Source organism: Sus scrofa, chromosome 13 (genome assembly GCF_054392235.1).
Source record: "Sus scrofa isolate SSC_HxYL_T2T_F1_AM1 chromosome 13, Sscrofa_HxYL_maternal_Yorkshire_Landrace_v2.0, whole genome shotgun sequence".
In the NCBI taxonomy this organism is placed as follows: Eukaryota; Metazoa; Chordata; class Mammalia; order Artiodactyla; family Suidae; genus Sus; species Sus scrofa.
This window is the reverse complement of record NC_139395.1, coordinates 86521132-86544474: the sequence shown is the minus strand read 5'-3', so window position 1 is coordinate 86544474 and position 23343 is coordinate 86521132. Positions and strand designations below refer to the sequence as shown.

The 23343-nt window shown below is 46.0% G+C and overlaps 1 protein-coding gene across 4 annotated transcripts; it reads right to left on the bottom strand.

Moving 5' to 3' along the window:
• Positions 1-100: 100 nt before the first annotated feature.
• HMCES (5-hydroxymethylcytosine binding, ES cell specific) lies at positions 101-21597 on the bottom strand. Of its 4 annotated transcripts, none has more exons than XM_084989650.1 (6): positions 21295-21597; positions 14714-14857; positions 12194-12319; positions 7852-8033; positions 3788-3980; positions 101-220 (listed from the first exon to the last, which is right to left on the bottom strand). In XM_084989650.1, the coding sequence occupies exons 1-6, from the start codon at positions 21475-21477 to the stop codon at positions 194-196; spliced, it is 855 nt and encodes a 284-aa protein (XP_084845776.1). In that variant the 5' UTR covers positions 21478-21597; the 3' UTR covers positions 101-193. The 4 variants fall into 4 exon arrangements, with proteins under 4 accessions (XP_084845776.1, XP_013836113.3, XP_084845777.1 ...); XM_013980659.3 differs by lacking the exon at positions 101-220 and adding an exon at positions 1554-2209; XM_084989651.1 differs by lacking the exons at positions 101-220; positions 7852-8033 and adding an exon at positions 1554-2209.
• Positions 21598-23343: the final 1746 nt, after the last annotated feature.

Below are 23343 nucleotides of genomic sequence, written 5' to 3'. Positions count from 1 at the left end.
AGCAATTTAGTAAAACTGATGATTCAGATGGGGAAAAGACTGCAGAATGAAATGCCCAAGGTAATTGCATTTGCATAAGCCTGAAACTCAGAAAACAATATTTTGATACAAGAATGTTCTTTTATCATCATATTTATGTCAGGGTACAAAAACGTGAATGAAAAGGACACATACCGCTGAAGACATACCTCTTCTAAAAGACCCCACCAAACTGACAACCCTGAAAAACAGTGGAGAAAAAGGGAATTTAATTCATTGCTTATAAAACTAGAAGCAAATATGACAAAAGTCGTGGCAGTCGACATTTCAGAAAGTTACCTGTATTTTTCCCCTTCATTTAATTATTTTTTTTTTTTGTCTTTTGAGGGCCGCACCCGTTGCATATGGAAGTTCTCAGGCTAGGGGTCCAATCGGAGCTATAGCCACTGGCCTGCAACACAGCCTCAGCAACCTACACCTCAGTTCACTGCAAGGCCCGATCCTTAACCCACTGAGGGAGGCCAGGGATCGAACCTGCGTCCTCTTGGATATAGTCTAGATTCGTTTCCACGGAGCCATGTCAGAAACTCCTGTTTGTATTTTTAAAGTGTCTTCCTAGAACACCAACCCCACGCAAAAGCGCCCAAAGAAAACTAGAGGCCGGTGAAAGAACCCCGCCTTTGCCGCCACCTCAACCGGAAGAGGAATGCAGAGACCGAGGGTCGGGGCGGGGACCCCCGCCCCGCCAGCGCCACTCGCTCCCATTGGCAAGTACACTCAGGGCCCCGCTCTGATTGGTGGAGTTGCGATCCCTGATTTGCATAGGCCCAGCAGCGGCATGCAAGTAACCGCCTGTGTGCTGCCGCGCTGGTACTCCAGCACACCTCGGGATGAGGGGGCGGGCCGCCTCGGCACTCCTGGGGGCTGTTCCCTGGACCCCACGAAGGCTCCTCCTGCCCAGCACCCCCCCATGGGCGGCCCGCTTCTCGCCCACCAAGGCGTGGCACCTGCCTAAGCTTCCAGGGCTGTGCACGCATTTCAGTACCCAGATTTGACTGCACGCCTGCTCTTCACATGGGGAGAAGTTTAACAGTGAGAAAGTGGACCCAGTCATCTTAGAGGGGAGGGGGACAGTCACAAGTACCCAGATAAACATCTAATTATAAACTGGCGCCAAAGGCAAGCCTGCAGAACAAACTGCAGGGGTGCTGACCAGGCTGGGGTGGATGCCCAACACTGGGCAGTCTTGCCTGCTGCCCCCAAGTTCGCATAACCGTTGTGCCCCACTCCATTCAGAGGCTTCGAACGCGGACAGGGCTCCGAGGGCCGTGCCTGGGGCTTCTCCACACCCGGAGGGTCTTGGCAGGCACTCCAGCTTCCAAGTATTAAGACTGAAAAGAAACTCAACAAAGAGCCCCCACCAAGCCTTGCTATTTTTCAAGAAAAGCATTTTTGTACACAGAAAATCCCAGTGCCCCACATTTGTGGCAAAAACCATTCCCTAGGACTGATGCCAGGAGAAAACAGTGAGATCCAGCATTCCTCCCACTAGCATTTTCTGAAATGTAGACAGCTTATTCAAATATAATTTATTCAGAAAAAAAAACACAATGTTTTAAGAATTTAATTCCAAGAGTGAAAGAGCCCAAAAGCTAGGTAGAAGATGGCCTCTGCTAGCTACACTGGGATAGGTTTGGCTCTGAGGGAAGGTCTATCAGTCCTACCAGGAGGGGCTGTGGCGCAGGAGCTCCTTCCCCTCCCACCACGAGTTGACACGGTGGCCCTTCCTATTCCCAGGCCACCCACCTGCTCCAATGGGGTTTCCTGGTCACAACCAGGACAGCCACTCCCCCAAAAGCCATAACCATTAACTAACACTGCTACCTCCTTCCAAAGCAACCCCTGCCCAACATACACACACACAAAGTGCAGGAACCTGTTGTCACCTTGGCATTCAGTGCGGCACATGAAAGCCTTGGTCTGAAAGTCCTGCACTTTGGGTGTGAGGCCGCTTGGCCATGGGCTCCTCCTCCTTCTCTTGCTTCAGCCATCGCTCCAGGAGTCCTGCACTGCTTCTTTTGAGGGGGCCTGGGCTCTTTTGTAGGAACTGGCTGGACCACTGGGGCACATCTGACTCTGCCTTTTTTGGTGTTTTGGGGTCTTCTTTTTTTGGTGACTTTGTGGCCAGCCACTGCAACATCTTCTGGCTACTGCCACTTGGCTTGAACTCCTAGAAGAAAGAACAGAAGGCTCAAACCACCCAGTTCAAGCTTTTGGAAAAAGGCCAATTCCAAGGGAAGAAAGACGTTAGCAATGGCCAAGTGGGGCCACTAACCCAGTGGGGAAGGAGAGGAGCAACTGAGTGTGTTGGAGGGGTACAAGGAGGAGGTAGCCGATCTTAGAGGAGTGTGGGACCCATTAGAGAAGAAGGCCATCTGGCATTCCAAAGATGTGCAGAGAAAGAAGAATCATGAGGGGGAAAGAATGCAATTCAGTGTGACCTTGCAGTGTGGGGAAATGAGCTGGTGAGGCATAATTTCAGACAGCCATGATAAGGATTCAGCCTAAGGCTGAACAGAGTAACTCTCACTGCACAGCCTCCTCCACCAGCACTGCTCCCTTCTGTACCTGCACCCCAACCCTGAGCTGAAGGTTCTGAAAGAATTGGAGTAAAGACCATAGCAGAAAGGGGGCAGCACCTAGTGCAAAATGAACACATGTAATTACATTTTCAGGGACAGCTAGTGAATAAATGTGTCGGGCATAGGAGTTTGAGAGAACTGAGTGAAAAGAAAATGACACAGTTTGAGAACTTAATAAACTCAAAAACAAAAGGAAAATGGGGAAGGAGGCAGTTATTCTAGTTGTCATCGTCCTTCACACTTCTCAGGCATCCTAAGCCTGTTTTGGAACACCCAGACTCATGTCTTACTTCAGGTCTCTCTGTGCCACCCAGAAACAGGTAGTACTCCTAAATCTTTATCCCCCAGATGTCAGTAGGGGGCAGCCTTTGCTCTCAAACATCTTTTTCAACTGCAGGCTTCTTGCTGTTCACCTTCCCTTCCAGACACATCTTCTGGGAGCTCCCATTGTGGCTCAGTGGTAATGAAATCAACTAGGATCCATGAGGACTCAGGTTCAATCCCTGGCTTCATTCAGTGGTTAAGTATCTGGCATTGCTGTGAGCTGTGGTGTAGGCTGCAGACATGGCTCAGATCTGGTGTTGTCATGGCTGTGGTGTAGGCCGGTAGCTGCAGCTCTGATTCAATCCCTAGCCTGGGAACTTCATATGCAGCCCTAAAAAAGACAAAAAACAAACAAAAACCCATCTTCTAGATCCTTGCCAATTCTAAGAAGTTAAATTTCATGGCAGGAATGTTCTCAAATCCTCTTGAAAGAGAATGAGGACTGGAATTCCTCCAACTGTAGTTGGGAAAGGACAGTTACAGAAAAGAGACATTAAAAAAAAAAAAAAATCACACATTCGGTTGGGGACAGAAATAGAGTGAAGGTCAAGGGTTTCTGTCTTTCTCACAATCACCCTCTAGGAGTCCAGAAGCCCAAGTCAGCCCTGAATAGTGACACAGAAGGTCTAGACGGTCTGGCATTTACGTTCTGAAAGAGGTCTTCTGAGGACTCCTAGTCACAGCCCACTTTGAGAGTCACTGCCCTGGTCCACCTTGCCATGCACAGGAAGATGAATTCTAGGTCGTTTATATCAGAGCTCTGATTGTAAAGGGCCATATCATAAACTGAACTAACAGGTCATACTGATAGAAGATAGGAAACTCAGAAATGACAGAGTCACCTTTTTGACGAGTAAGTCGGCAGGAAGCAGACACTCAGGAGTATCGTTTCGGAAGTTGTTCACCACGGTAGAGACTGGATGGAAGGCGATGTTCTCTGTGGGATGGATTAACTTCAGAGCTTCCTGGGTTGAGACCTCGCCAAAGTCCAGCCATTTGGAGACTGCCTCCTCTCCATCTAATATGGCAGGCATCCTGGCCAGTGAGATCAAGACCGTGGTCAGATCATCCGATGAGGGAAGGAGAGTGGAGGGGAGGAAGAGAGGGAGAGAGGTCTTGTCAGCTGAAGTGCAAACTGTCACAAGCAGCAGCTCACCCTCCCTCTATGCCTCACATGGGGCTTGCTGCCCTGTGCCCCCTGAGAATAACAGGGTGAGAAAGTCAACACCAGGAGAGCCAGCTTACACAGTCTGATGGTGAAGATAGTACCCAGTGCCAGGATTGGGCACTCCTCAGCTATCAAACTGTGACCTATCTCTGAAGCTCAAGTCTAGACTTAAATGGGAGAAAACCTCGGAAAAGCTGTTTGTCAAAAACACTCTCCAGCCTTACCACCACATCAGATTTATGTAAGAAACAGCTATTCACATATTGTGAACAAAAGGAAAGTATGGCTCAGAAAAGCAAAGAGGCTGCATCAGAGGACTCCTGGTACCCAGGATGATGGTAGGAAATGATCCCTTGTTTAGCTTCCACTTTTATGTCCTGCCAAGAATGTGCAGACTTCACTGGTGGGTAATACAGCTGATTTTAGGAGATAAATACACATAAACATCTATTTTAATAATGTCATTTCAACAAATTAAACGTGTACTTTTTTTTTTTTTTTTTTTTTTTTTAGGGCTGCACCCACGGCATATGGAGGTTCCCAAGCTATGGATTGAAAGGGAGCTGTAGCTGCTGGCCTACGCCACAGCCACAGCCACGCCATGATGGGAACTCCTCGAATGTGTACTTTTAAAAAAAGGATATTAAAATCTCTGAGGAGTTCCTGTTGTGGCTCAGTGGTTAACGAATCTGACTAGGATCCATGAGGATGTGGGTTCGATCCCTGGCCTCACTCAGTGGTTTAAGGATCTGGCATTGCTGTGAGCTATGGTGTGGGGTGGAAGACATCTGAGCAACAGGCTCAGATCCCCTGTTGCTGTGGCTGTGGTGTAGACCAGCAGCTGCAGCTCCGATTCAACTGCTAGCCTGGGAACCTCCAAATGCCATGGGTGTGGCCCTGAAAGACAAAAGAAAACAGAAATCCAGGAGTTCCTGTTGTGGCTCAGCGGGTTAAGAACCTAACTAGTATCTATGAGGATGCAAGTTTGATCCCTGGCCTTGCTCAGTGGGTTAAGGATCTGGTGTTACCTCGAGCTGTGGTGTTAGGTTATAGATGTGGCTCAGATCCCACATTGCTGTGGCTGTGGCGTAGGCTGGCAGCTGCAGCTCTGATTCGACCCCTAGCCTGGGAACTTCCGTATACACTGGCTGCAGCCCTTAAAGGACAAACAACAAAATAAATAGATAAATATTTTAAAATCTCTGAAATCTAGATGTATTTTATGATGAATGGCATCTTTGCACTGTATCATAGTTTAATTGGCAGTAACTGGCAGCACTTTACTTTTCTTAACAGTACACAAAATAATGGTACATTTAACATCAATGATAGTGTCTTAGATTAGAAGAAACAGGAATTTATTTTAAGGTAAATTAGCAAAAACTAAAACTACTTTATCCCATGAGAGCATCATTTCAGATAGAAAGCTCAAGGAGTTCCCATTGTGGCTCAGTGGTTAACGAATCCGACTAGGAACCATGAGGTTGTGGGTTCGATCCCTGGCCTTGCTTAGTGGGTTAAGGATCCAGCATTGCCGTGAGCTGTGATGTAGGTTGCAGATGTGGCTTGGATCCCGTGTTGCTGTGGCTCTGGCGTAGGCCGACAGCTGCAGCTCCTATTAGACTCCTAGCCTGGGAACCTCCATATGCCATGGGAGTGGCCCTAGAAAAGGCAAAAAAAACCAAACCAAAACAAACAAACAAAAAAAAAGCTCAAGACAAGGGCAGGTGGAGTTCCCATCATGGCTCAGTGGTAAACGAATCTGACTTGTATCCATGAGTATGCAGGTCCCATCTGTGGCCTCACTCAGTGGGTTAAGGATCTGGCGTTGCCGTGAGCTGTGGTGTAGGTCACAGACGTGACTCGGAACCCATGTTGCTGTGGCTCTGGCATAGGCTGGCAGTAATAGCTCTGATTCAATCCCTAGCCTAGGAACCTCCACATGCCATGGGTGTGGCCCTAATAAGACAAAAGACAAAAAAAAAAGGCAAGTGGGGAGTAACACAGGTATTCAACACGTGCAGCACAGTACTCTTTTCAGGAAAACATCATAAAATTACTATGTGTTATCTGGCAAAAACTGTGACAGTGTTACACAAATATAGTCAGTCCTGTTAATGCTTATTTTTAAAGTGCAAATCCATTCCAAAGTGACTGGTATCTTAGAGAGCAATTTAAGCATAATGCAAGTTTTGCAACTGCTTATACACAGTTTTTTGTCTGTGAACACAAAAAACTGCAGCCTGCAGAAGTGAGCCTTGTAAGAGTACACAAAATGCACACACACAAACACACTGCAAGCCCTCACAGCTACCTCAGCTCACTGCCTATCATCCACCAAAATTGTGTCTTGCTCTTATTTTGCATTTGTAAACTTCTCCGTATATTTAAAAAAATCCGATAGCAACTCCCGCTGTGGTGCAGTAGGTTAAGGATCCATTGTTGCTGCAGCTATAGCATACGTAAGAAAAGTATTCAATATCTCACACATGTTTATGCTTCCTGGCTCAAACATGCTAAGCAGTGCTTGAAAATGGAGTTCATTTAAGGCTTGAGGAGAAGCTTGAAAGCAAGAAGAGAACATGTACTATTCACAAGCAGCCAGTAAGAAGGGGCCCACCACAGGGACCAAGGGCTGCCATGGCTGGCACAACAGCAACAAGTGTCAGGAAGTCAGTACCCATCAGGCCTGAAGGAACAGAAGCAATGAAACGATTGTTCAGTATACGGACTGAAAGTTAGAGTGAAAAACTGGAAGCTTTCTCACAAAGATATCCCAGGGATCAAACACACATCTTCATGAAGACTACATCTGGTCCTTAACCCACTGAGCCACAATGGGAACTCCCTAAATGTTCAATTCTGATGAAATGCCTATCTATTATAACCACAGGCCTGGAAGGGGCACCGTTCAAAGGCAGAGAAACATGCCCACAATTTAAGGCTGCAAAAGATAATACATTTTGCATAATCTTCTTCCCATCATTTCACAATGACAAGTTGCAACTCTTCTGACACTCACTTCTACGAGCCGATTTCAGGTCTTTTTAAGGTAAAGTGCCACATTTATTGTAATATCTATGTATTTTTTAACCATTTAATGTATGAAACTGTAGAAATTTTTTTTTTTTTTTTTTTTTTTTTTTTTTTTTTTTTGTCTTTTGTCTTTGTTGTTGTTGTTGTTATTGCTGCTATTTCTTGGGCCGCTCCCGCGGCATATGGAGGTTCCCAGGCTAGGGGTTGAATCGGAGCTGTAGCCACCGGCCTACGCCAGAGCCACAGCAACGCGGGATCCGAGCCGCGTCTGCAACCTACACCACAGCTCACGGCAACGCCGGATCGTTAACCCACTGAGCAAGGGCAGGGACCGAACCCGCAACCCCATGGTTCCCAGTCGGCTTCGTTAACCACTGCGCCACGACGGGAACTCCAGAAATTTTTTTTTATTAGATTCCTATTATTTAGTGTGTCACTGACAAAGTTTTTCAGTGTTGTCCCCTTAATCCAACTTTTCCCATAAGTCCTATGGTTTTTGCTGTACAATTTTGCTTTGTGTCGTTTTTAAGAATGAATGTCTGTTACAGGTAAGCTGAGTGTAACTGTATTTTGGTCTTAGTTTCCTACTCTCTAAATCTGTGTGTTATAAAACTTTGAATTCCAAAAGCTGCCTATCTAAAAGCAGAAAGGACAAATGCTCCCCTGAATCCTCTCGGGCTCGGGATGAGAAGGGTGACTTGCCTGTGGTGGATGTCATTCAAGCCTTGGCAGGACTCTACTGTGATGATGGTGTAAGAATATAGGCAGTCTCCTCCCTCTGGAGGGTCCCAGCAGTCAAAGATGCCAGCCATTGTCAGCAGCCTCCAATTGTCCCAGACTTTCTCCCAGTCCTCAGGATTGTCTGCAGCGCCCATGCTGCCTGACTGGAAGCAAAATCCACAGCAAGTTAGTCAGCAGCCACCTCCTCCTGCATGTTGGGTGGTATTACAGACTTGAAAGCAAGGCAATCATTTTATTTATTTTTTAGGGCTATAGGTGCAGCATATGGAAGTTCCCAGGCTAGGGTCAAATTGGAGCTGTAGCTACCAGCCTATACCACAACCATAGTAATGTGGGATCCGAGCTGCATCTGTGATCTACACCACAACTCATGGCAACGCCAGATCCTTAACCCGCTGAGCAAGGCCAGGAATTGAACCGTGTCCCTATGGGTCCTAGTCAGGTTCATTAACTGCTGAGCCACAACAGGGACTCCAAGGCAATCATTTTAGATTCAGTCCATGCCTTTTAGTATGCATCTTCCTGATCCACTGTTGACAAAGGTAAGAGGGCTGGTGGAAAATACTCACCAAAGCAATGGCCTTATGGCTCCTTAATGCTTTCACAATAAAATTTGACATCTTCAATTTGGTACTCAGGCCTTCTTGTTCTGGGTCATCATTTTGGCTTTCACTTACAATGTTAATTTGAATTAAGCCCTGCTGTTTGTAAATGAAGCCGTTATGCAACTTCATGCCCCTGTGTCTCACTGAAGCAACTTTCCTCTGCCCAAAATGTCTCTTCCTCCAGAAATAAGCCCCAGAATTTCTGACTTACAGTTCACCTTATTTCTAATTTTATTTTATTTCTTGGCCGTAAGCCATGTGGGAACGTCCTTACAGTTCATTTTATTTATTTATTTATTTATTTATTTATTTACTTACTTACTTACTTACTTATGTCTTTTTTTGCCTTTTCTAGGGCTGTACCTGCAGCATATGGAGGTTCCCAGGCTAGGGGTCGAAATGGACCTGTAGCCACCAGCCTATGCCAGAGCCACAGCAATGAGGGATCCGAGCCACGTCTGCAACCTCCACCACAGCTCAAGGAAACGCTGGATCCTTAACCCACTGAGCAAGGCCAGGGATTGAACCCACAACCTCATGGTTCCTAGTTGGATTCATTAACCACTCAGCCACGACAGGAACTCCCCTTATAGTTCATTTTAAATGGAAAAAAATCACAGTGGAAAAATCTAAGGTGGTAGCCTGAATGTACAGCCTAACTCGATCCCTAGAAAAACAAAACAGCCAGGACAAGTGTGTTGGCTGCTCTGAGACAAATGATGGGATTACCGACAGGTAGAGACCTACAGCAAAGGCCATGCATTTAGTGGCTCCTAGAAGAGGGCAGGAAGGAGCCAGGGACTATGGGAGGAGCACGCTGCTGTGTAGGACCCTCAGAGGGCTCACCTCTCCAGTCCAGAGACTTGGCTGTAGGGAAGCTTCCCTCCTTTTCCCTGGAGGTGGATAACACATGGCTAATGTATTGACTGGACACAAATAAAAGCAGAAATGGCTCTACCCTTATAGCTAGTAGTTTGCCACTGTTGGAAAACCCTAAATAGAGCAGCCATAGTATGGAGTGCACTACCATAAGCTGGTAAGGAAACACTCTTATCCAGAGGGATTAGGTAAATGGAAGAGAAAAGGCTGGGTTGAAAAAAGCAGTACTAATGGGAGAAAGAAAATAACAAGGGAATGAAAGTACTCAATGCATGGAAATGCAATGACTAGGTAAATAATGGGGAAAAGAACGTTAAAACCCCTACTTTATTCCTTAGACACCACAAGATCCAGATGGATCAATGATATGCCAATCCATTTCTGTTGTCCACTTACTGACAATCACTCAGTTCTCAAATATCCAAGCCTCTCCCCATCCTCACTCTCAGCTGATGACTTTGCCTATTTCCCTGACAAAACAGAAGCATTCACAAGACCATCTGCCTGCTTCCAAACATCTCCCCACCTTCACACACCTTGCCTTCCCTCCACTTTCTAATACTCTCGCCCGAGGCATGCAGAAGTTCCCAGTCCAGGGGACTGAACCTGTGCCACAGCAGTGACAATGTCAGATCCTTAATCCGCTGCACCACCAGGAAACTCCAAATGCTCTATGTGTTTTGCCCACAAGTGCACAGGATCTCACTGCCTCCCATCTCACCTACACAAGGACATCCTTCTAGTGACTTGTACTTTCTCCCTGCTCTCTACTAGACTGTTTCCAGCAGCTTATGAATTTGCTGTTATTTCTAATTGTTTGTTGCTAGTAACTGAATTTTGTTGATTTATGTATACTGACTTTGAGGATAAAGTTTGGCAAAGTACTTGCATCACCCAGGAAGAGGTAAAAGTATTATTCAATACTAGACTTCGGGATGTACTCAACCAGGTAGGTACCAGATTTGCACAATGAAAACTATAAAATATTGTTGAAAGACATTAAAGATCTAAGAAATGGAAAGACACTCTAAGAGTTCATGGAATGGAAGATAAAGATAGTAAACTGGTCTATTCCCCAAATTGATGTACGGATCAAAGCAGTTCCTTCCTTCCTCCTTTTCTTTTTTTTTTTTTTTTTTTGGCTGCACCTGTAGATTGTGGAAGTTCCCAGGCCAGGGATCAAACCCACATCACAGTGACAACCCAAGCTGCTGCAGTGACAATACCAGATCCTTAACCCACTGAGCTACAAGAGAACTCCTCAATGCAATTTCTATCAAAATTCCAACTGTCCTTGTGGCAGAAACAAGCTGATCCTAAAATCCATGTGAAACTGAGGAAACCCAACAACCAAAACAAGTTGGAGGACTCAAACTTTCCTATTTAAAAGCTTACTATAGAGTTATAGGGTGGGACTGCATGAGAACAGACATGCATACCAATGGATTAGACCCCTAGACTAGGAACCTCCATATGCCACGAGTGTGGCCCTGGAAAAGACAAAATAAATTAAAAAAAAGATACACATCCATGTAAAAACTTGTGCATGAATGTTCATAGCAGCATTATACATAATAGCTAAAAAGTAGAAAAACCCAAGTGTTCAACAACCGATGAATGAATTAACAAAAATGTGCTCTATCTATACGATGGACGATTATTCAGTCATAAAAAGGAATGAAAGGCTGATACATGCTACAGAGATGAACCTGAAAAACATTATGTCAAGTAAAAGAAGCCAGGCACAAAAAACCCAAATATTGTATGATTCCATATATATGAAGTGTCCAAAATAGACAAACGTATAGAGACAGAAAGTAGATTAATGGTTGCCAGGGGTAGGGGGAGTAGGAAATGGAGTGACTGCTAATGGGTATGGGCTTTCTTTTTGGGGTGATGAAAATGTTCTAAAATTAGACAGTAGTGATGGCCACACTACTCCAAATATACAAGACTTGCAGACTTTTTTTAATTCCTCACAGCCACACCTGCAGCATATGGAAGTTCCCAGGGTAAGGGTTGAATGAGAGCTGTAGCTACTAGCCTATGCCACAGATGCTCAGAATCCGAGCTGCACCTGTGACCTATGCCACAGCTTGCGGCAACGCCAGACCCTTAACCCACTCGAAAGGCCAGGCATCAAAACCGTACCCTGGAGTTCCCATCGTGGTGCAGCAGAAACAAATCTGACTAGGAACTGTGAGGTTGTGGGTTCAATCCCTACCCCCACTAAGTGGGTTAAGGATCTAGTGGTGCCATGAGCTGTAGTGTAGGTCACAGACATGGCTTGGATTCTGCATTGCTGTGGTGTAGGCTGGCAGCTGTAGCTCCGATTCGACCCCTAGCCTGGGAACCTCCATATGCCTTGGGTGTGGCTCTAAAAAGAAAACAAAAAACAAAAAAATCCTGCATTCTAACTGACATTATGTTCAGTTCCTAACTTGCTGAGCTACAACAGGAATTCCTGACTTGCATACTTTTAAAAGGTGAATTTTGGAGTTCCTATTGTGGCTTAGCAGGTTACAAAACCGACTATTATCCATGAGGACACAGGTCTGATCTCTGGCCTCGCTCATTGGGTTAAAGGCTGTGATGTAGGCTGCAGACGTGGCTCTGGCATTGCTGTGGCTTAGGCCAGCAGCTGCAGCTCTGATTTAACCCCTAGCCCGGAATCTTTCATATGCTGTACCTGCGGCCCTAAAATCCCCCCAAAACAAAAAACAAATGTGAAGAAAGGAAAAAAGAAAAAAGAAAAAAACAGCTTTCTTTGGATTAGCTCTCTGTATCTAAATATCTACTGTGAGTGCTGCTAATGATACCTTTTCTGTTTTGATTTGGGGGAAGTAGATGAAGTATGGCTGCTTCTGGTATGTTCCCGGATGTCGCTGCCACTCGTAGAATCCATCTGCTAAAACAACACAGCGCCTTCCCTTACTCAGAGGCACCTGAGGGAAAAACGTGAGCAAGATATGGTCTTAGCGAGGAGGGCCATGGTGAAGTAAGTCAGAAAGAGAAAGACAAACAGCATGTGATACCACTTGCGTGTGGAATCTAAAATATGACACAAATGAACCTATCTACAAAACGGAAAACCGACTCACAGACAGGGAGAGCAGACTCGTCGTTGCCAAGGGGGAGGGGGTTGGGGAAAGGATGGAGTGGCAAGTTGGGGTAAACAGATGTAAGCTATCACATACAGGATGGATAAACAAGGTCCTATTATATAGGAGAGGGAGCTATACATAGGGAATTCAATATCCTGTGATAAACCATAATGGAAAAGAATATTTTAAAAAGAATGTATGAGTTCCCGTCCTGGCTCAGTGGAAAAAAATCTGACTAGCATCCATAAGGACTTTAATTCCATCCCTGGCCTCACTCAGTGGGTTAAGGATCTGGTGTTGCCATGAGCTATGGGGTAGGTCACAGATGTGTCTCAGATCCCACGTTGCTATGGCTGTGGTGTGGGCCAGTGGCTACAGCTCCAATTCGACCCCTAGCCTGGAAACCTCCATAGGTCGCAGATGAGGCCCTTAAAAAAAAAAAAAAAAGAAAAAAAAAGGCAAAGCAAAACAAAAATCTCAGATCTGGGGAGTTCCCTTCGTGGCATGGCACAAACGAATCCAACTAGTATCCATGAGGACGTGGGTTCGATCCCTGGCTTTACTAAGCGGGTGGGGGATCCGCACTGCCATGAACTGTGGTGTAGGTCGCAGACATGCCTCAGATCCCGAGTTGTTATGGCTGAGGCACGGGCCAGCAGCTATAGCTCCAATTCAGTACTTAGCCTGGGAACTTCCATGTGCCACAGGCACATCTCTAAAACGCAGAAAAAAACAAACCCAAAAAACCTCACATCTGGAGTTCCTGTTGTAGCACAGCAGTTAAAGACCCAACGCTGACTCTGAGGATATGGGTTTGATCCCTGGCCTCGTTTAGCAGGTTAAGGATCCAGCATTACTTCAAGGTGCGGCACAGGTCTCAGATAAGGCTCAGATCCCGCACTGCTGAGTTGTAGACTGGAGCTACAGCTCTGATTCAGCCCCTAGTCTGGGAACTTGCACATGCTGCAGGTGCAGCCATTAAAACAACAACAACAAAGCTCAGATTCTCCAATGTGTGACTTCAGAGCAGTTAATTCCTCTGTACCTCTCTTATATATAAGATGTTGTAAGGATAAAATAATGTACATAACAGGAATAGGAACTTCTGGTAGCTAGTCTCTGAGGGTGGCCCCCAGCAAGCCATGCACACCAATGTTCACATCCTGTGCGGGCCCCTCCCACACTGACCTTGGTCTGGCTCTGTAAAACCAATGGAATGCAGTAGAAATGACACTGCCAGGACTGCCTAGGCCAGGACACAAAGCCTTGCAGCTTTTGCCCTACTCTCTTGAATGATGAGCTCTAGGTTAGTCAGATGCCATGTGAGACCTCCCCAGCTATGTGTATGCAAAGTCTTCGGTTACTCTACTCATCCCAGGAGAGGTGTCAGACAGGTGGGTCAAGAAGCCACCTGGGGAGTTCCCGTTGTGGCTCAGTGGTTAACGAATCCGACTAGGAACCATGAGGTTGCGGGTTCGATCCCTGACCTTGCTCAGTGGGTTAAGGATCCGACATTGCTGTGAGCTGTGGTGTAGGTCGCAGACATGGTTCAGATCCCGCGTTGCTGTGGCTGTGGCATAGGCTGGCAGCTACAGCTCTGATTAGACCCCTAGGCTGGGAACCTCCATATGCTGAGGGAGCGGCCCTAGAAAAGACAAAAAAAAAAAAAAAAAAAAAAAAGAAGCCACCTGTACCATCCAGCTATCTCTGGATTAGAATTACGTGAGAGGAGTTCCCGTCGTGGCGCAGTGGTTAAAGAATCCGACTAGGAACCATGAGGTTGCAGGTTCAGTCCCTGGCCTTGCTCAGTGGGTTAACGATCTGGCATTGCCGTGAGCTGTGGTGTAGGTTACAGACGTGGCTCGGATCCCGCGTTGCTGTGGCTCTGGTGTAGGCCGGTAGCTACAGCTCTGATTCGACCCCTAGCCTGGGTACCTCCATATGCCACGGGAGCGGCCCAAGAAATAGCAAAAAGACAGAAAAAAAAAAAAAAGAATTACGTGAGACACTCTAGTTGTGCAAAAACTGTCCAGTTGAGTCTAGTCAACCAAACAGAATATGAGGAAAAAATAAACTGCAACTTTGGCACACTTTGTCACAGTAATAAACTGAACAGGGCTCAATGTTAACAATTGGGAACACATTTTGGAACTATTGCTCAGGTATATAAGGCACTGATAGTTCTGTTAGATAAAATATCAGAATATGTGCCTTTTCCCAACACCAGCTACCTACCTTGAAGGACCGTTTCTCCATTATGGTATCACTACGGCAGTTGGTTGTATTGAATTGCAGCTTGGAAGGATCAGCTTCTTTAAACCAGGATGGGACTAAGCCCCATCGCATGGGAGCAATGATCCGCTCAGATGAGTCTGCACCCTGCCACGGGAAAGGTTAAGAGCCAGTGAGGAGACCATAAAGAAATTTAGAAAACCAAATTTAATGCATGCATTACAATACCATTAGTATCAAAATACAAAGAACATAATTATTAAAAGAAAAAGATTTGCTCTGAAAACCATTTTAATGATTTATCATGATGTGACTAATTTAGTTCTCTAGCAATATTAGAACGTAAGTCATCCTGCTTGGGCAAGGTGGGCAATACAGAGTTTAGTTTCTTTAATCAGTGCCTACCTACTATGGGAAACACATAGTACTAAGTCCTGAACTTCATGTGGTCCCAGCTTTCAAAAAGCACACATTACTGACAACCATAATACAATAAGGTTCATGCAACGATTAAGGGCTACGCAGGGTGCTATGGGGGCACATGGAAGGTACTTAAATCTCAAAGGGCTTGCACTGTAACTTGTGAGGCTGCGTAGACATAAAAACAAGTAATAAGAGGAGTTCCCGTCATGGCATGGTGGAAACGAATCCGACTAGGAACCATGAGGTTGTGGGTTCAATCCCTGGCCTTGCTCAGTGGGTTAAGGATCCCACATTGCCGTGAGCTGTGGTGTAGGTCGCAGATGCAGCTCGGACCTGGTGTTGCTGTAGCTCTGGTGTAGGCTGGCAGCAATAGCTCTGATTCAACCCCTAGCCTGGGAACCTCTATGTGCCCCAGGTAGGGCCCTAAAAAGACAAAAAGACAAAACAACAACAACAACAACAACAAAAACCCAAAACCAAAAAACAAGTGATAAGATCTATAGGCTAAGGTTCACGTAAGTGGTACATACAAGCAATGTCAAAAAACTTCAGTGGAGAGTGATGTGTGAGAGATGGAACAGAGAAGTGTATTAGCTCCTTGGAAGGGGCAAAAGGGAAGGGTACAGGGTGAGATGGTTCTTGGACTGGCTCCCACTAGAGCCATACAATTCAGTCAGAGAAGAGATTGGAAGAAAGACCAGATATGAAGTTAGAGGCCATGTCAAGAATGTGCAGGAAATCAAAACTACAATGAGGTACTACCTCACACTGGTCAGAATAGTCATCACAAATAAATCTACAAATAACAAATGCTGGAGAGGGTATGGAGAAAAGGGAACCCTCCTACAATATTGGTGGGGATGTAAACTGGTACAACCACTGTGGAAAGCAGTATGGAGGTTCCTCAGAAAACTAAAAATAAAACTACCATATGCTCTGGCAATCCCATTCCTGGGCATATACCTGAACATAATTACAATTCAAAAAGATACATGTACCCCTCTGTTCAATGCGGCATTATTCACAATAGCCAAGACATGGAAGCAACGTAAATGTCCATCTACAGACGAATGGATTAAGATGTGCTACATATACACAATGGAATACTACTCAGCCATAAAAAGAATGAATTAATGCCATTCACAGCAACATGGATGCAATTAGAGACTCTGATACTGGGAGTTCCCATCATGGCTCAGTGGTTAACAATCCCGACTAGGATCCATGAGGATGCAGGTTCAATCCCTGGCCTCACTCATTGGGTCAGGGATTCAGTGTTACCATGAGCTGTGGTGTAATTTGCAGACATGGCTTGAATCCCACGTTGGCTGTGGTGTAGGCTGGCATCTGTAGTTTTGATTCCACCCCAGCCTAGAAACTTCCATGTCGTGGGTGCGGCCCTAAGGAAAAAAAGATTCTCATGCTAAGTAAGTCAGAAAGAGAAAGACAAATACCATATGCTATCACTTATTCGTGGAATCAAAAATATGGTATCAATGAACCAGTCTACAAAATAGAAACAGACTCGCAGACATGGAGAACAGACTTGTGGTTGCCAAGCGGGAGGGAGAGTGAGTGGGATGGACTGGAGTTTGGGGTAAGTAGATGCAAACTATTACATTTAGAATGATAAGCAGTGAGGTCCTACTATATAGCACAGTGAACTGTGTCCAGTTTCTTGGTATAGACCATGATGGGGGATGACAGGAGAAAAAGAACCTATATGGGTCACTTTTCTATACAGCAGTAATTGGCACTACATTGTAAATCAACTATAATTAAAAAATAGAATGTGCAGGAAGTGGTTTTGTGCAGAAGTTATAGCAAGCCTGAGGATGCTATTTTTAGGAAGGTCTGCTTATAGGGTTGGCTCTCTGTTAGCATCTGAGAACTCGGATTTTGAGTGTTTCCACCTTTCCCTGACTGCTAAGGATAGTATACGAGGCCTAGTTTGTGCAAAAAATGAGGTTTATGCTGAGCACCTGCTTTCCTTCTAGGAGTCTGGAATTTGGGTATTTGCTAGGTAGAGAGTGCCCTTGTGATCAAACCTCAGGAAAAACCTTGGGCCTAAGTTTCTAACGGGTTTCCCTGGTCACAAACACTGCATACATTCTGGTATAATTTTCTTTGTTGGATAACAAACATGCTTGATGTGTCCCCTCACAGGAAGGAGAGAACATAATGAAGCCTGTGCATGAGTTTTTCCAGACTTTTACTTACAGCACACTATGAGGGAGGAGACGTGAGCAGAATGTAGTGTGTATCTACGACAGTGGTACAGTGGGTCTGGTGACAGTAGTCAGAATAAAAGACACACAAAAGATAGAAGGAAAAAATGAAATTATAATGGTTAGCAAGTGGATAATTAAGACTTAACGATAGCCCTATTGAACAAAAAAGAAAAATCTGAAAAGGGGTTCCATTTTGGGAAAGATTACGTGTTTAATTATAGATGACAGTGGATTTGTGGCAGCTTGAAGAATGGGCCCCTGGGAGTTCCCATCGTGGAACAGCAGAAATGAATCCGACTAGGAACCATGAGGTTGCGGGTTCTATCCCTGGCCTCGCTCAGTGGGTTAAGGATCCAGTGTTGCCGTGAGTTGTGGTGTAGGTTGCAGACGTGGCTCAGATCTGGTGTTACTGTGGCTGTGGTGTAGGCTGGAGGCTACAGCTCCGATTAGACCCCTAGCCTGGGAACCTCTATATGCCTCGGGAAGCAGCCCTAGAAAAAAGACGAAAAAAGGAAAAAAAGAACCAACATCACTGAGAGATGAGAGAGTAATTGTCTCTATATCAGATGTTGTAAGCTTTTCTCTACAAGGCTAAGTGTTGGAGTTCCCATTGTAGAGCAGCGGCAATGAATCTGACTAGTATCCATTAAGATGCCAGTTGGATACCTGCCCTTGCTCAGAGGTTGAGGATCTGGTGTTGCCGTGGGCTGTGGTATATAGGTCATAGACATGGCTCAGTTTCCACACTGCTGTGGCTGTGGCGTAGGTCAGCCAGCAGCGGCAATTCTGATTTGACCCCTAGCTTGGGAACTTCCATATGCCGTAAGTGCAGCCCCCCCTCCCCAAAAGCCAATGAATAAATAAATAAAATGCTGAATGTTAAGAACAGTAGACTTTGCAGGCCACACAGTCTTTGTTGTAGGAACATATCCCCTTTCCATACAAACACATACACACACACACCTCATATATAGAGAGTCCATTCTTACTATACACTGCAGTTAGCTTCTACAAAGTTGCTGCAAACACTGAATTAGGGAACTCTGCTGCTCTTAAGGGAAATACAGAGTTAAGTTGCCAGGAGCCTATGGTGGCAATATTTTTATCAACTCATCAATATATAACCTGTCTTCTGCGTATTTTTTTTTTGTCTTTTTGCTATTTCTTGGGCCGCTCCCATGGCATATGGAGGTTCCCAGGCTAGGGGTCCAATCGGAGCTGTAGCCACCAGCCTACGCCAGAGCCACAGCAATGCTGGATCCGAGCTGTGTCTGCAACCTACACCACAGCTCACAGCAACGCTGGACTGTCAACCCACTGAGCAAGGGCAAGGATAGAACCCGAAACCTCATGGTTCCTAGTCGGATTCGTTAACCACTGCGCCACGACGGAACTCCTTCTGTGTATTTTTGTTTAAAGTCACTTTATTTAACATATATTGTTGATTCATTAATGTTGAACTCACAACCAACAGCCACAGTAACTCATGTCCTAATGAAGTCTCTTGAACATGTGTATTTTCTTCTCAAGGCATACTGCACCTTTCCTGCACTTAGAAATTCTAGACTGCACTTCACCACTATGCTTAGAGACAATTTTAAACAGGGAAGTCACCAACAAAAAGCACAGAAATGCAAAAAACACAGCAATAAATAGATGGCAAAAAGGACATCTGTTTATAATAAAAAAAAACTGAAACAAGGAGTTCCTGCAGTGGTGAGATTGGGACCTCTTTGGAGTACTGGGTTCCATGTTCAATCCCTAGCTCGGCACAGTGAGTTAAAGGATCCAGCACTGCCGCAGCTGTGGCTTAAGTCATGACTTCAGCTTGGATCTGATCCCTGGCCCAGGAACTCCATATGTCACAGGGAGGCCAAAGATGAAAGACAAAAAAACCCAAAACCAACCAAACAACAACAACAACAAAAACCCGAAACAAGAGGGGAGGGCCAAAAAAAAAAAAAAAAAAAAAATCCTACTCTCACAATTTCCGCTGATCAACTTGAGTGTGTTAACTGGACAACTGCAAACCAAACCTAAATGTCGGACTGCTTTGTAATGGGAGCAATGAATAGAAAGTGGCTTGTAAGCCAAAATGCTGAAAATGTTGCTCAACATTAGTCATCTTTTCCTCTACTCTCATGAACTTGTGGCCAGAACAGCTGGGAACACTGGGGTTAAATAAATGAAAGAGGAAGTAATTTGCAAACCGTTGGTTTCAAATGCAAATGTTACAATCTATACACAAGTACAGGCCACTATAATATGGATTCATGATCTGCTAAAATGGTTCTATTTTCGGTTTATAATTTACAGGTTTCAAAAAACGAAACCTCAAATATTTATCAAAATTAGGAAACGCTAGCAATCTTTACAAAATTTGCTAGAGATGTGGAGTCAAAACACTACATCGGCAATTTCATGCCACTAACAGAAGAGGGGCTAGGCAAGCTTAAGGGCCCCACTTTCCCCATTCCTAGTTGCAGGGAGTATCCACTGGAGTGGGGACAGTGGACTGGACCTCAGTTCTGGCTCTGTACTTCACTGATTGGGTAACCTAGGACAAGTCACAATTTCTATACTTTTGTCTTTACATCTGTTAAAAAAATGTCTTTGAGCTAACATCCATTCTGCAATTCTAAAGAGGTGGTACAAAGAGAACCAAGGCTTAAACATAATAAACCTCATACACTTAACTCTCCTCTCTCTTCAAATTATGCCTTCCTCTGAAACTTTTTTTTTTCCTTTTCCAGTCAAGGTTCCCCATGACATTTATTTTATTTTTATTTTCCTCTCATTAAAAAAGTCTTCTTAGTTTCAACAGGGAAGTATGCATCCACTGTTGGCTCAAGAATAAACTACTTCATGTAAATGGCTTCATTCAACCAAAAAAATCTGGTGGTTTATTTCAAAATAACTTGATCCTATAACATAAAATCTCTCTTTTGATGACCGTATTATCACCACAGTTCTGAAGTATATGTGACAGGGGTATAATCAACTTTACAGAGTGATCTAAGCATTATGGGCCAAATAAAAATCCAGGATGGAAAAAAATCAAACATGTTTTTTAAAAAACATATCAACATATTTAAAATATTTAAGACAAGGAGAAACTATTAATAAACGTTTTTATTACACTGCATGTGTATATGCATGTATACATACAAACACACACTCTTTTTCAGGAGGTAAGAACCAAAACATGATTATAAATTATTGACCATTCCAACGCTATGGGGATAGACACTATAAAAACAATGAATGCAACCAAACTTCAGATTACCAAACCAAACACCTCAGACTGTAGCCCCAGTAAAAGACAAACATAAAAAGATTGAAAACGCAAGCAGAAGGCATACAAACTTCACGGTTCAAGAAACATCAAAACAGGAGTTCCCGTTGTGGCTCTGTGGTTAACGAATCCGACTAGGAACCATGAGGTTGCAGCTTCGATCCCTGGCCTTGCTCAGTGGGTTAAGGATCCGGCGTTGCCGTGAGCTGTGGTGTAGGTTGCAGACGCAGCTCGCATCCCGCGCTGCTGTGGCTCTGGCGTAGGCTGGACCCCTAGCCTGGGAACCTCCATATGCCCCGGGAGCGGCCCAAGAAATGGCAAAAACACAACAACAACAACAAAAAACAAAAAGGTCTTTGAGATTCGCTAGTCTTTTTGTTTTTTGTTTTTTTTTTTTTTTTGAGATTCGCTAGTCTTAATCGCGCGATTAAGATTCTGGTTTAGCTGGACGATAAGAGGCGAGGAAATCCCTTTTTACTTTCCTTTTTTTGAAAACAGATACTGAAATGATCCTGATGACCAGTGAGGTCTGAAGGACGCTGTCTTAAAAAGTGTCTTTGGACACAGGCGCACATAAAGTCGGCGTGCAGGAGGGGGGCCGCGGAGCCAGAAGCCGGCGCGGGGGGAGCGCTCACCTTCTCCAGGTGCCGCCGCGACAGGAGCACCGGCGTGCTGGACCGCGGGCTCTTGTTGTACGAGGGGTAGTACCGGTCAGGGTCCCTCCATTCCGGGAGCTGCTGGCGGCCCTGCCGGTCCCGGTAGGCGCAGGCCCGGGTGAGGGCCTCCAAGGGCAGGTGGCAGGACGTCCGCCCGCACATGCTCTGTGCCGCCGCTCACACCGCCGCACCTCACACCGCAGGTTCCTGCACTAGGGGACGGTTCCAGCCGCTCGACGCCAGCTCTTGGCCTGGGCCTCCGCCCGCCCCTCCCCCTCCCCTAGCTCCCGGGGCCTCCCGCCTCCCGCTAGTCCCGCCTCACCCCCACCTCTTCCGCCCGCCGGTCCCGCCTCAGCCGCGCCTCGGGTCCCGCCTCGGCAGTATTCAACCCGCCTCACCTCAGGCTCGGCGCCCGCGCCTCTCTCCGCGCTAAGCCCCGCCCCCAGCAGGCCGGCCCCGCGAGGCCAGCTTCACTCGGGCACTTTTTCCCCTCCTCCACCCTGACGAGAGACGGGGCTCCCCAACCTGGCTCTTCGGAAAGCGCTCGAGGAGGACCCTCTGATTGCCTTTGAGGACTCCTCGATCCCAGGGTTTTCGGGGCTCCACGTCCTCCGTGTGGGCCGTTCCCCTTCGGAGTTAACTCCCTTTCCAGAGCGAACCTGGGGATTGTGGCCTGGAAGAGTCCCCAGGACACCTAGAGGGGACCCTAGGGTCTGAAGGGCCCTTCTCTGTAGGGGTGAAGTCAGAAAACGTTTCCCTTACTTCACAGTCCTACTAACTGCTTCATAGTTTGGGCAAAAATTGAAAAACCATCAGAAAACTTGCATCAATCACACAAGTCACTCTCAAACCCCTTGAGCACCAGAGCAATTTCCAGGGCCCTCATCTCTCCCCCTACACCCAAAGCTGAGGCCTAGAGTTAAAAAAGGGGGAGGGAGGATTAGTTCCCTTCCTGGTTCAGAATTAAGGAACCAGACTAAGATCCATGAAGATGTGGGTTAGGCCCCTGGCCTCGTTCAGTGGGTTAAGGATCCAGTGCTGCTATGAGCTATGGTGTAGGGCGAAGTTGTGGCTCGGATCCTGCGTTGCTGTGGCATAGGCTGGCAGCTGTAGCTGTGATTCGACCCCTAGCCTAGGAACTTCCATATGCCACAGGTGCGGCCCTAAAAAGAACAAAAAATAGGCTTTACAGGTGTATTTCAGCCACAAAATTGGCAAAACCATCTGGCTTGAGTTTAAAGGCTCAGCAGGGGTTGGCCGCTGAGCCTGCTCCCTTGGGACATAAACAGACTTCTGGGAGTTGCCTTGTGCAGAGGTTAAGGAGCCAGCATTGTCACTGCTGTGGTGTGGGGTTCTATCCCTGGCCTGGGAACTTTTTTTTTGTCTCTTTAAGGCTGCACCTGTGGCATAGGGAGGTTCCCAGGCTAGGAGTTGAATTGAAGCTGTAGCTACCGGCCTACGCCACAGCCACGGCAATGCAGGATCCTTAACCCACTGAGTGAGGCCGGGGATTGAACCTGCATCCTCATGAATACTAGTCGGGTTCGTTAACCACTGAGCCACAACGGGAACTCCATGGCTTAGGAACTTTTGCATGCTGCGGGAGCAGCCAAAAAAACACCCCCAGAGACTTGTGCTCTCTATGGGCTATTTCCCAGCAGGGAAACCCCAGTGTACACCTCACCACAGGCCTGAGGTTAGGCAAAAGCCAGGTAATCCACCAAATCCTCAGGCCTCACTGATTTAGAAAAGGAGGGTAGTTTAAGGGCACAAACAACTTCTGCTACTGCTGTCATTCCCTCATCAAACATGCACTGCTGCTGCTCCTGGGTGTGGGCTCAGATAGAGACCAGCAACAGGGTCTTGCCTCAGGCTAAGTACAATGGCCAAAGGGCTGCGGGTGCAAGGGGAGGGGGTGGAAAAGTGTTCTTGGAAGTAGGGAAGCCGGACCACTAAGCATGAGCCTGCAGAAATAGCAGTTGTTCTGGAGTTCCTGTTGTGGCGTAGTGGTTAATAAATCTGACTAGG